The following is a 13,496-nucleotide window of genomic DNA, read 5'->3' on the forward strand; positions in this document are numbered from 1 at the left end:
TATTTAACAGCTTCACACGATACAGTAGCTATTATCAACGCTAAACTACCAGTCTAAATATTCAAGACAAATCATGCTCATTGAGAGACACTTATTTTTCTTTCTACTCTATTTAGTATTAAAATGAACAGTTATTTTTTGCGACCTGATGGACAGGGATCTGTTGAGTTTCAATTATAAAACCGCAATAATAAAAAAAAAACTTATATATATATATAATCCCCACAATTATTCAATTTAACTATTTTATGATATGAGATCAGACAATATTTTCTAGAGATTATTTTAAGACGTATGAATTTCGAAAAATTCTTTCCATATCGAACTTAAGTGATAGGGATTAGGTAATTCTTGAATCTGAGAGTGGCTGCAAAACAGTCAGCAATTATAATTTATATTGCTAAAAGGGTAAAAAAAATTATTTTAAAAAATGATCTTAAAACGATTTTAATATCGGTAATTTTCACAGTTTTTCCGGGAATCCGCAATCTTAAACACAACTATAATGCAACCGCTTACAGGTGTCAAGCGTACTTCATCTCTACTTTATTTCAATAACAAAAAAAATTTAATAATCCAGCCGTTTTATAACCATCTTTTTTCCGATATTAACAGCTTTTATACCATTGTGCAACTAACCGTACTACTTTTAATAAATAAACTGGGGGATAATTTTGTAGATATTCCAATTTAAACTACCACTAAAATTTTTAAATACGAAACTAATTTGTCCCAACTTATGCATCCTCTACTCCTTAATAATAATATTCCTCCAAGAGCTAGAGATAGATAATTTAAAAAAAATGGTAGAAATAAAAGGATATTATAAAAATACGAGAGTATATAAATCTATATATTCCTTACATTTTTTTTTTCTCCTTCATACCAAAGAGATAACAACCTATTATAATATACAAGAGCATATAAAAAAATAAGGAGATAGTTATTTGTAAAAATGTAAGTGGGTGGTAAAAAAAGTGGGTGCATTATATACCGTATGTATGTGTATATAATATGTATATGAGGATGTGAGGAGGAAAAAGGAACGCTTACGAGGGTGTAATAAATAGTTAGAGAAAAAAAATGAGGGAAATTATATATCTTTTATCGTTGATCATCATTATAAAATATACATCGTTATATTTATAAGGAACAAACCGAGAATGTGAACAAACGGATACATACTTATATTTTAGAGACGAGGATGGAATTCAATCTTAGAAAATATGTGTATAAAGTCAAAGATATTGTTGTTGTTATTACTGTAGAATAGATTTTTCAATTTTTCAAGAGTTCCGTTACATGTTTCAACCAAAAATTTTTAATTATAAGATTTTTTCCGATTTTATATTGATTTGAAAATTACACACTTAAAAGAAAATTACTGGATTGAAATAAGAGCTTTCGGTCTTAATTCTGAATTCAAGAAAATAGTCCTATAGTATTTCACTGCTTAAGAACTATTTTGAATAAAGAAAATATTTACTTGCCACAAGAAAATATTTACTTGGTGCCATGTTAAAAACTTATCTTCTTAACTATTACTTTTTTCGGTGCATGGTGAAAAACTTGCATCAACAAGAGAAATTTTAAAAATTAAAAAAGAGTTCCTTTACATTCTGTTTCATCCATCAATTATCAATTGGTCATTTAAATTATTTGGTTTTCTGTAGATTTGAAAATTATAGCAACGAATATTTGCAAAAAAATTAATAACAATAACTGCCTTTATGGGTATATAATATACAGGGCGCTTTTTTAAGTTGACATGCTTGCAACTCGATAAATAAATTTAATCGAGAAAAATGCTTCAAACGAAAAATGTTAGTTTCAATGGCACATATCTTATATCGGCATTGAATTCGACCTTTCGAAGTTTTCAGGTTCAATTAAAACCTCACTCTGATTCATAACAAATATTAGATGAACGCTTTAAATTTCAAAGTTGTTCTTTATAAATGAGCAAGCATTTTTTGCTTAAAAAATTTTTTTTGTAAACCGAATAGTTTAGTTAGTAATTGATAGCAAAAATCTACCTTTTTGTGCGTTAGTTCATTTAATTTGAACAAAAATGAAAAATTTATCATTTCTATTGGATTTATTGGAAAATTTTTTGCAATAGTTTTTTGTGCCAAGTTTTCGCAGCAATAATCATACGAAATAGAAATTTTGATACGAAAAAACAATATTGGGTCAAACTTATCAGTCCGTTTTTGTCTAATCTGACACTTAAAACAATGTTACTTTTTAAATACATTACAACTCTCTTATTTAAATTGTTCATCTATCGATTACCATTTATGGAGTAGAATAAGCTTCTCATTGAGCTCGAAAACCTAGATCAAGTTTAATGCCTGCGTAAGTTGTACGCCTACACACCCAACATTTGATGGCAGCAGAATCGATGTTGAGTCAGCATTGAGCAATCCAGTGTTAGTTTGGTCTTAGGTTGTTTATCTTTTTCTGAGCCTGTTGGCTAACTCTAATTACTTAAACTTAGATTGGCCATCATCAATCTATGCTAAAAATGTTATTAGATATCAAGGTATACAATAAGATACAAAATTCGATGAGCTGTGAAACCATTTATGAAACAAAGGCGTAAGCTTTCATCATTCTCAATCGATACATAATATAATTTTTTTCTTTTTTCTCTTATGAGTTACATAATAATACTAATAGTAATATATTTATTCAACTTTCATCACATTGTTGTTGTTGTTGTTCAAATTGTTTGTGAAAAGACTTTTTGGTGGAAAATATAATTATGAATAATGATTCTCATTTTCCATTTTTCAACATCGTATTTAATCTCGATATAATAATATCGTTTAAAATGTATTTAACTTTTACTATTATAAATATATGGATATATTTCGTTTTAATTAATGGGTTTTTTTTTCTTTTCTTTTTATATAGCATGACAAATTACAACAATTTATTTTTAAATATTTTATAAATCTTACAAAAGTTTTTTTTTCTTGGAAGAATACATAACGCCTGCACAAAAAAATAGTTTCTCGATGGGAAATAAAAAAACCAATCTTGATATATTTTACAGAAATATTTTTGATTTGTCTCTGATGCTTAACAATAATTTTTGTGAATTTTTAATTGTTTAAAACTAGTCTAGATTCACACAAAATTTCATAAAAATGTCAAATTTATTTTATCAAGTGTTGACTATTTTTGACATTACTCCAAAAAAAGTAAATTTTCTTGGAATATCACAGCTAGTATAGTAATAAGAAATTACTAGTTGCAAGAAAATATGTTCTAAACATACTAGAAAGCAATATTTTCTTAATTATAGAAAATATATTCATCAAATAATTTTTTTCTTGCATTAAGTATTGAAATTGTTGATTCGGAAAATATTTACTTATTTTTAGAACATCAACACTAACTCGTTTGCTTCAATCAAAAAATTTTCAGTATGTATTATTTCTAAATAACGCCTTGAAGTAAAACATCTAAAGAGCGCCTGAAAAGTATTTTTGGTATCCCAATAAACCAATTGACCAGTGATTTCTGTTACTCAATCAATTCGAGCTATAAAAATGAGAGCGTCTCTTAATTCAATGCTGCCTGTCGTAGTTTAAAAACACGAATAATTTTTTTAAATTGAAAAGTTGATTTATTTGTTTTAATCGACATAAGTACTTATTATTATACAGAGTAATTTTTCCCTTGAAATCTAAGAACGAAAATTTTCGTTCCATAATAAATTTTTTTTAAACTATAAATTGAGTAAACAATTTTTGCACTCATGAAATTAATCTCCTTGGCTCCTATTTATTGATTTTTCTAAAAACTTTTGGAGAGGAACATTAAAATTTCTATTTTTTCTGGTAACGTACAAAATTATACTTCTTGATATGCAAAAACGGCATATTTTTAGCATGAGTATTAGCGTGAACTAAATTTAAAGCCATAGAAACATAGGCAGAAAGTAACCTTGGGTGTGATCTTTACAATCGTCTATGAAATTTGTAAATTTGATAAAAAGTTGTACAAATTGTACACTTAAAATATGATTATTCGTCTACTTATGGTTCAACTTCCATAATACTCTGCGGAAGCCGTATATTTTTGGCATCCACAGTAAATGATTCACATCAGATTATTAAAACAAGTAAATAATTGTACTTGCTTCATGAGACATCGAAATTAGATATTAAGGATTTTTATTTTTCAGTGCAAAAATTTAATTTCTTTGAACATTTAGTCATTTCGTAACAAACATTGAATCTGATTTTTATTAACTGTAAAAATTGCTAATCACATTTGCTTTCTCCCCCAAAGAAACAAAATAATGTCATTCACATCATTAAATTTTAAATTCGAATAACACCGAAATATCTTTAAAAGTTACCCAAAAAAATAAATAGTCTTTACGATAATACAACAAAAAAAGAAAACAAAAACACATCGTAATATGAATGAATGGGTTTGCGAAAAAAACTGTATGGGTGGGTATTTTTCCAGAAGAGGGTGAGTAGTTTGAATAGATGAAGATAGAAGTTTTTGTTATTATATGATTTTGTTATTTTCTTTTATGGCTACTAAATTCCTTACGAACCCCAATGGGTAGCTTCCACATACATTACTAACGTAAAAAAATAACATAATACTCTACTTTATAGTTCATCCTTATATGTGCCTTTGTCTCCCACCACCGCACGACTAATGTAATATAAAAAAAAGGGATGATAAAAAAAATGACTCACGAATATTCTACAACACCCGCGAGAAATAGTTAGTTAGTTCGAAATGAGAAAAGACGACCCTCGTTAAAATAAAACGAACCCCCTAAGGAGTTTAAAGTATTGATTAAATTCATATTTTAACATTTTATAGTCGAATGTCACACATATAATACGGTTCGATTAACTATATAAAACTTGTCTAAATCAAATTTGGTAACTAAAAAGTTTGCCGAAGGGTATCAGATTGTTTACTTATAAGCGATGTGGTACAGTTTTAAAAAAATTGCATTTGTTTCATTTTTATTCAATTCAATTTGTAATAATTTGGTTGTATGTAACATTTTCACTGTTCGTGCGATAAAGAAAAGATCAGAAGAATAAGAAACTGAAATAACCATGAAGTTCATCATCATAAGACTTAAGGATCCTTAGTTCAGTCTGTCAAATTTCCAATTTTTCTAATTTTTTCTAAGCAAGAGTTTTGACATTATTCACAAAAAAATCATTTTTCTTTCGAAATTGAACACACTTTTTGTACAAAAGAATGCTTTCACTGGCTGTAAGCATATCGAGAAATTATCGTTATTTTAACGTTACGTACTGTTTGATGAAATTCTACTGTTATACCTTGAATATCCTGTATGTTGAAGTAATGAGTCTAAATCTTATTGCCCTCCTTCTAGTTTTACCAAAAATAATGGATTTTTCTACCCTGTTAATGATGCTATTTAAAAATAGTATACAGGTTTAGATGCCTTTGGAGAGCTAACAGTGTACTATTTTATAGAAAATTGAAAGTGATATAAATTAAATCAGGCAGTACCGTTTAGCTGATTCTCTTGTATAATTTGCAGTCAAAAATAACTTCAAACTCGATTATAGGTCGTATTAAGGTAGTCAACTGATTAACAGATATGATATTTTTTTCTAGTTCACGAAAATAGAAAATAGAATGGTGTGCAAGAATATATTCATTATTTAGAATTTTGGTTAGCTGTTTTGGATATGGATGATTTGATATGGAATATTCCCGAAGAAATCAAGGCCCAAACAAACTCTTGTTAATACAAAATTTGGAGTAGTTCGAATTCAAAGAACTCGCATAACTGACCAAGGTAACCCAGCCAAAGTTCTCAACGACATAAAACCCATTAAAAAATTCCTACAATCCAAATTAACTTGAGTTGAATATAAAGTTTAAAGTATTTCAAGGTCAAGTAATCCGCAAATTGATTACTATAGCAATTGTTTTTATTTTTGTTGAATTCAATTTTCTTTTTTTTTTTTTGTAACTCTGACCCCAATATTATAAAATAAAAATTATTTACTGACCTTTTGGACAGAGGACAAATATGATCCAATCTCGAATTGAGCAGATTCGAACACTGAAATGAATGAAAAAGGACCAATCAGAAATTTTGCATTATGCAGCTTTTGTTGTGCAAATTTAAGCAACATATTTTGTTGTTGTAAAGCTGCATATATGATGATCAAATTTGGAATAAATAATTTTGAAATGTGCCTTTTTGTACAGCATCTTTTTTTTTTTTGTTTTAATTGAAATTTTTAAGTATTTACATAGTTTTTTTTAAATAAGTTTTATTTTATGTTTTGTGTTATTGGGGTGGTCAGATAAATTATGAAATTTTCTTTTTGAAGAGGTTTTTCTTTCTCACTTAAATATTTCAAATACAAACAAAAATTCATGCAAGTTAAATATTTTAAATAAAAGCCTAATTGCAAAAGCTGAAGCGATTAACAAAGTCATGCAAAACATCAAATATCAATTCACTTTTTCAGTAATTACAAAAAATTAGTCAAAAATTTCATTATTTAATTTTTTTTATTTCTTGTGTAAATATCGGATGTTATTGCGTTACCACTTATAGTTTTAAGTGTTTATTAATTTCCTAGTCTCTCATACCAATATAGAAATAAGACGTGTAAATTCAACAAAACTAAAAATAAGGTTTTTGTCAACCTTTTTTAAGTTGGAGTAGGATTTCAGGAAATTTGTTTTTTGAAAATTCGAAAATCGAAGCAACGTTTGCTGAGTGTCCGTGTTTTTTCTTCGTGTCCGAACAACGTTCGGACACGAAAATTCTAAGCAGTAATTAACAAAATTTTTAATTTAAACAAGACTAACCAAATTCCCACCCCCAAACTACAACAGACTAATAAAATAAAATGCAGTAGTTCACATTTTAATAATAGAAAATATAATAATATTCATAAATAAATGAATTTAACAAAGATAACACTATTATCATTCATAACGTCTCTGTAGAATAGAGGAAGATAGCAAATATAATAATAATGATACAAAAAAAACCTCCTTTAATAGTAGTGAAAAATAAAATAGTGAAATAATAATTTTATTTTTGTCATAAGTGTAATATTAAATAATCATGCAATATATTTGGCCCTATTATATCTACCTACTAGACTTATACAACGTATAGTTTATAACTATACGGCTGCCATAGAACATGGACTTATTTATTTTAAATAGATGAAAAATACGAATCCCTGTACGAAATGGTACAGTTGTCAAATTAAATACTATAATATTGTATTTATTTGTATTCCAGATATATACAATTGTTTGTCTATATTATTATAAATTATTTACTATAAATTTACAGTTATGTTATGCATTGAGGTGTTTTTCACCTTTAATCTATTCGAAAAATCATTTTTTTTTTTTTGACTACTTGACATCATTAGTATGTTTCACAGTAAAATGGTGACATATACAAAAATATTTTCTTAGGGCTGAAAAAATATACCGAAGTAGGTAGCTTATGTTGAAAAATTACTATTGTAGGTATATTGTAAAAAAAATCATGGCAAAAGATTCCAAGATCTTAGGGTTATCTATGGAATTGATTTTCATTTTTTGTTAGTTTTATATTCAAAATATTGGATATCATCACACAGATATATAATTAAGAGCCCACAAAAAGAAATTAATAATAATTTATCGTATTTTCACGACGCTTCTACCAGATTTGTGTATTTTTAACACCCGGGCCAAAAAAAGTTTGTATGGTAATTTAATTGAGAGTGTCCTTAGCAATGTTTCAAGTGCGAGCTTAAGGTTCCGTACCCGAAACAATTAAAAAAAATAGACCATGATCCTCAAAATAGGTTCAGTTTAGCGAAAGCTTTAAGAAAAACGGTAATTGAATGAAGAGTGTACTTAGATATGTTTCAAGTGTGAGTTTAAAGTACTGCTTTAAAGCGAATTTCGCTCAGTCACATAGAAAATTTTATATATTTGTTTCATAAATTGCAGACAATTGTTTGTTAATTTTTATACCTAGAAATTTTTGTCTAAACTATATCTTGAATATCCCAATTGCCAGACAATATTCACAAAACAAATAAATAGTTCCAAGACTACTACCCTGTGGTACTCTAATATATTTAATTCCTTTTATTTAAGATTGATTTATTTTATTTTTTATTTTTAGTGTGACTTTTGGTAATAGCATGATAATATAAAAAGTGTTTTTGATAATGTTTTGAATAATAGTGGTATGGCGTATATATTTCCATGACATTTCATAAAATTTATTTAAAATAAACTATAAATTACTATTTAGTGGAACATAAACTGTTGTATAGTCAAACAATAAAATTAAATATATTAAAATGTGAAATAAACGAGACGTTATCGAAACAAATCGAAGGAAAAACTAAACATATATCTAAAGAGTTGTGTGATAACGTCTAATAATTTTTGTTTATACTCAATTTTAAATATAACTACAAATTTCTCTATAAACATGATGTGGCTGCAGTTAAAAACAATTTTACGATCACTCAATTCGAATAGGAACATATCGTAATGCATATGACCTTTAGAGGTCTGGTTATTCAATTTCTAATTAAGGTACATTCTAATTTTTATTGATAAATTGTAGTACAAGAGTCGGTATAAAATTGATCTTCACTCGTCTGATAACCAGATGAGACATATTTTTTAATAAATTTTGTTGATTTTTAAACATGCCTATCATAGTTTTTCTATTTTTAATTAAATTAATTTTCAACCATTTTTCCATGAACGTTTTTTGTCAGGCAAGCCTTTACCATTACTTTCGTATTCATATGAACCGGTAAGAAAATATAGGTAATTACACACATCTGTAAACCATATCGAAATTGGTATCAAAAGCAAGATAATTTAATTTACTTTTATGTGACTTCCTCAATTATGTGGATTTCACAATAGATTTTTAAATGATATTACAACTTTATAGCGCATTGTAAAGATCAACTGGTATTTCACCCGAATAATGGATCGCGACACTTGAAAATCTAATTGCTGAAATTCTTTTAAACTAATTTTAGCCAACTTCGATAAGTTTGACTCTTGTTTTTTTCGAAAAATAAATATTTAACGATACTTTTTTTATTCGGAAATTAGATTTGATCGCTATTCATACTAAAGATTAAGATTACAAATTTGAAAGAAAATTGATAAATGGCGTTCAAATTCGTTGTAAATTTTAGGGCGTGTTTTTCATTTTCGTGAAGAAAACAATAATTTCCCACCAAAAAGTTTAAAAACAAGGTATTATTGATATAGAGAGCCAATAATATTTACCTTCACCTCACTTCCTCAACACTCATTCCATGGTACAATTTATTTTCTTATAATTTATTGATGAAAATATAAAATCGATTGAATAATATTTATTTTAAATTATCAAGAAAATTATTTAAATAAAATGTATATAAAAAAGGAAAAAAAGGTGTTAAGAATTGATTGAACAACCCCTGTGTATAGGCAATAAATGGATGTGGTCGTTGTTTCTCGTTGCATAAACGACCTAAATAAACAACAAAACCCCACCGCAAAAACTTGGACAAACATTAGTATACTATCAAATACAAACAGGCTTAACTTCACTAAAGGTATATGAGTATACGTTAAATTCGTTTCACATAAATGGTAAAGTATTGTACCTAGCTATGCCACATTTTATATATTAGAATTATTTTGTCTACGATTATGCATAGATAGCGTACTACAAGTGATAAAAACGTCCTATTAATTCAGTTAAGAGTCAGAGTCAGTAAAGAAAAACAGTTGAAACTGTTACCGAACGATCAAAGAAGAGGGTCTTATAAAAGAAAATGGTTGGGTTTTCAATGTTTCAATCACATACATTATACGATGCTATGTCCTCTAGGACTCTAGGATACTTTAGGTGCATGGTCAAAGCTCACAATAAAATATTTGAATATGGATACAAGGGAAGATTACTTTCGTTGTAATATAAAAATGGCTTGAACAGGAAATATAAACGAAAGTTGTGATTGGAGGTACGGCACTCTCCCATATACATCCATCTCTATTTATATCTGCTTAAAACCCCGAAAAGAGGAAGGTCAAATGATAACCTTCAGGTAATAGTTGTTATTGGGATGACAATACTTAACGTTCAAGATTAGGGTAAAAATAGTAGGTATCTTATTTTTTGGGTGTGAAACAAAGATAAAAATATATTGTTTTTAGTAGGTAAGTAGTTTTTGCCAGTTTGTCTTTTTTACACGTTTCTTGAATGAAATTTTATATAATATATTGTTGGGTTTTGTATTTATGACCTTACACGTAATAGTTTGTATTTTACATGATTCTATAATTATATTTGAGAATTTTTTTTTTTTAAAGCTGTTGGGCGTGTAAGTATCCTTTCACGTACCATATGTGAACTTTGTTTATCCAATACAATATCTTACGACTTTATTGCTGTGCTTTGATACATGGAATGTGGTCTATATTAATACAGGCTTCATCCCATGGAACCTGGGAAGAAACTGTGAACCGTAGGGATCGATAGATTTAATAAAATGAATTGTATTTAACATTATCATAAGACTAATTTTGTATTTTTTGGTTCACATATTAATAACGCATATTTTCTGCTATAATTAAAATAAACCAATAAAAACTTGAATTAATAATTATCCGAAGAATTTTGGAACAGGATATTTCTTTTTGTAGTGCGTATAATTTTTAAAAATTATTAGCTTTTTCATGTATGTTAATTATTTTCGTAATATTAAATCTTAATTTTTTACTTTGTTCGACTTATTTACAAAAAATGTATTGTTTCAAAGTTTTGTAGATTTTTTATTTTTATTGGTCTTAACCATACAAACTAACCCACTATATGTTTTTCCTGGATCTTCATCATGGAAATTTCGAAATTTTGAATTCGAAAGTGACTGAAAAAATAATTATGCATATTCATATTCAAAAACATTCACTTAAGTCAAGCTGTTTTTCAATAATTTGATATTTTAAATGCATTGTATTTGACGTGTTTAACTTCAATTTTTTACTCAATAACAGTACCAATGATATTTCAGACACAAAAAATCAATAAAAATTTAAATATATTTTGAAGAACAGAAATAAATATTTCAATGATTAATGAACATAAATTTGTAGTATTATCTACCTGTAAATTATGAAAAAAAAAAAAGTTTTTGAGTTATTTATTTATTAATAAGTGAGTGGGTGGTCGTTATTCAGATTTTTTCCATTTAAACAATAAATTAAATAAAAAAGATTTGTCATTCTGTTTGTACGACGAATCTGCCCGTAATTTTGTCAATATAATGTCTGAACCGAATATCTTCTCTAAATATTGTAAACTTGTTTTAATAATCTTAACGTCAATTGTTTTACCCAAACAGTAGAAGACTACTTAGCTTAAGGTAGTTGAGTGTAATTTATTGTCAAGTTGTTTAAAGGATAAAAAATTAACAAAATTATGCAAATATACGTAAAAGTTATTTTCATATTTGATATTAATTTGATTAAATCATCACAATTATTTAATCTGGCAACGGCGTCTCCGGTGAGAAATAATTGAGATGCCAGCTAGATATGATTGTGGAGATATTCGCTTTGGTATTATTTTCCTTAATTTTTTATTCTGTTTTATAAAAGTCGAAGATTATTAAGGAAAACAAGTGCCATTTCTCATGGCAACAAATTTGGAAATATCTTTCCACTGATTTGAACTTTAATGTTTTATCATTAACTCAATCATCGATACTTTCAAGTTAAAGAAAAGAATTAAGAAGTTTTGAACATAATATCATTTCTAAGACATTGATAAAAGGAAGCAGTGCTACCCTTCATTTTTTTTCCGCAAGTTATTCTGCGACCCATTATTCAAATTATACGTTCTTACGTTATCGATATATTATTAAATATAGGAAGTGGTTCTTGCGGAAAAATTTCATCTGAAGCATTCATTTAAAATATTCCTGAACCCATTTGAGTAGTTTCATACGTTTAAATTTCACACAACTCGTAGAACTTCAACCGTAGAATGTTAATCGCTGTGCACCTTACTTTTTGAGAAAAATTGGATGGATACCAGAGATGGGTTTACAAGATAAAACACAAAATTTGGAATTTATAAGTAAGTATAAAGAAAATAAATTTTGCCTTGAAGTTTATTTCAAGCAGCATTTCGAGGGCTCTGTGAGCATTAGGTATTAAAATTGTTCATAAATATTGTTCATTTTTAATCAATTCTTTTTAAAATGTGCTTTAGGAAATAACAACACCTTTTAGAAGCCTTATAATAGATTGCTAACAAATTAACTCGTAAATTGAACAATTTATTAAAATATTAAATTTCCGTTCAAATGAACAAATAAAACAAATCAAACAATATTTTTATTAATAAACATATCAACAACCATAAAACAATCAAGACAACCATATCAACAAAAAACAAAAACCACACAACTTCATAAGCGATACCGGCACAAACGATGTACAAATGTTTCATTCGTTCATCAAGTCATCATAATATTTCAGATGTCCAATTTTTTTTCCATGTCCCTTCCTTCTCTGCCTGTATTTCACACATTCCATTCATCCACTCTGCGAGTGAGGAGAAAGAATAATATTTTGTTATTAATAATAATATTTAATTTTTTAATATTATTTTTTGATTATTATTAATGTTTATACATTTGTTTTGGAAGTTTTTCTGAATTGTAATTTTTCAAATATGTCAAAATTTATTAATTTGTATTTGTTCAACATAAAAAATAAAAATTAAATACATATAAATTGTTTTTTTTTTTTATAATTATTTATTTATTTTTTTTAACATGAAATAACTGATTTTTATCATTCCTGATGATAAAGGAGAAAAAATTCCTGCATTCCAAAAAATATAGAATCAGCGATTTGTATTGTTTCCACTCTATTGTCATTTGTGGTATAGTGAACTTGATTCTACACAGGTTTGTAAAAAAAATTTTTTCCATTCAAAAACAATATCCATTCCTTTCAATCAGGTCAGATATTCTTCGGAGAAAATAAATTCCGAAAACAACTATTTAAAAAAAGGACTTAAAACTTTATGAAAATTCCCGTTTTTCATTTTCTTTAACTCACATAATCAATAAAATAGTTTTCTAGTTTTCTTTAACATAAAATGAAAAATGAAAATTTTTTTATAGCTTATTGTCAAAATACAGCGGTTACGTTGAGTGTTATAATAGGTGTAATATATATCTTTTTTCATTACGTTAATATGATTAATGATTTAAAATTCAGCAATAAAAAAAATGTATATTAATAATAAAGCCCTTTTGTAAAAAATAGAGAGATTTTTATGAATGATTCGTCTTCTACGTCTTCCTCCACACCGAACAACAACATTTTACACAATATTTTTTTTTTTTTAAAGAAGTATAAGATATTATATTTTTAGAAACTAGTAGGCGTTTCACATA

At 27.1% G+C, this 13,496-nt stretch overlaps 1 protein-coding gene across 3 annotated transcripts in view; it reads right to left on the minus strand.

Moving 5' to 3' along the window:
• LOC123299053 (zinc finger homeobox protein 3) overlaps positions 1 to 13,496 on the minus strand; it is a 210,731-nt gene that overhangs the window by 34,170 nt on the left and 163,065 nt on the right. Inside the window, exon 5 of one of the 3 annotated variants that reach the window (XM_044881199.1) lies at positions 6,042 to 6,094. The exons of the other annotated variants lie outside the window; for them this stretch is intronic. Coding sequence (XP_044737134.1) covers positions 6,042 to 6,094 — 53 coding nt within the window. The remainder of the gene's footprint in view (positions 1 to 6,041; positions 6,095 to 13,496) is intronic. 3 annotated transcript variants of the gene reach the window in all.

Source organism: Chrysoperla carnea, chromosome 4 (assembly GCF_905475395.1).
Source record: "Chrysoperla carnea chromosome 4, inChrCarn1.1, whole genome shotgun sequence".
NCBI lineage: Eukaryota > Metazoa > Arthropoda > Insecta > Neuroptera > Chrysopidae > Chrysoperla > Chrysoperla carnea.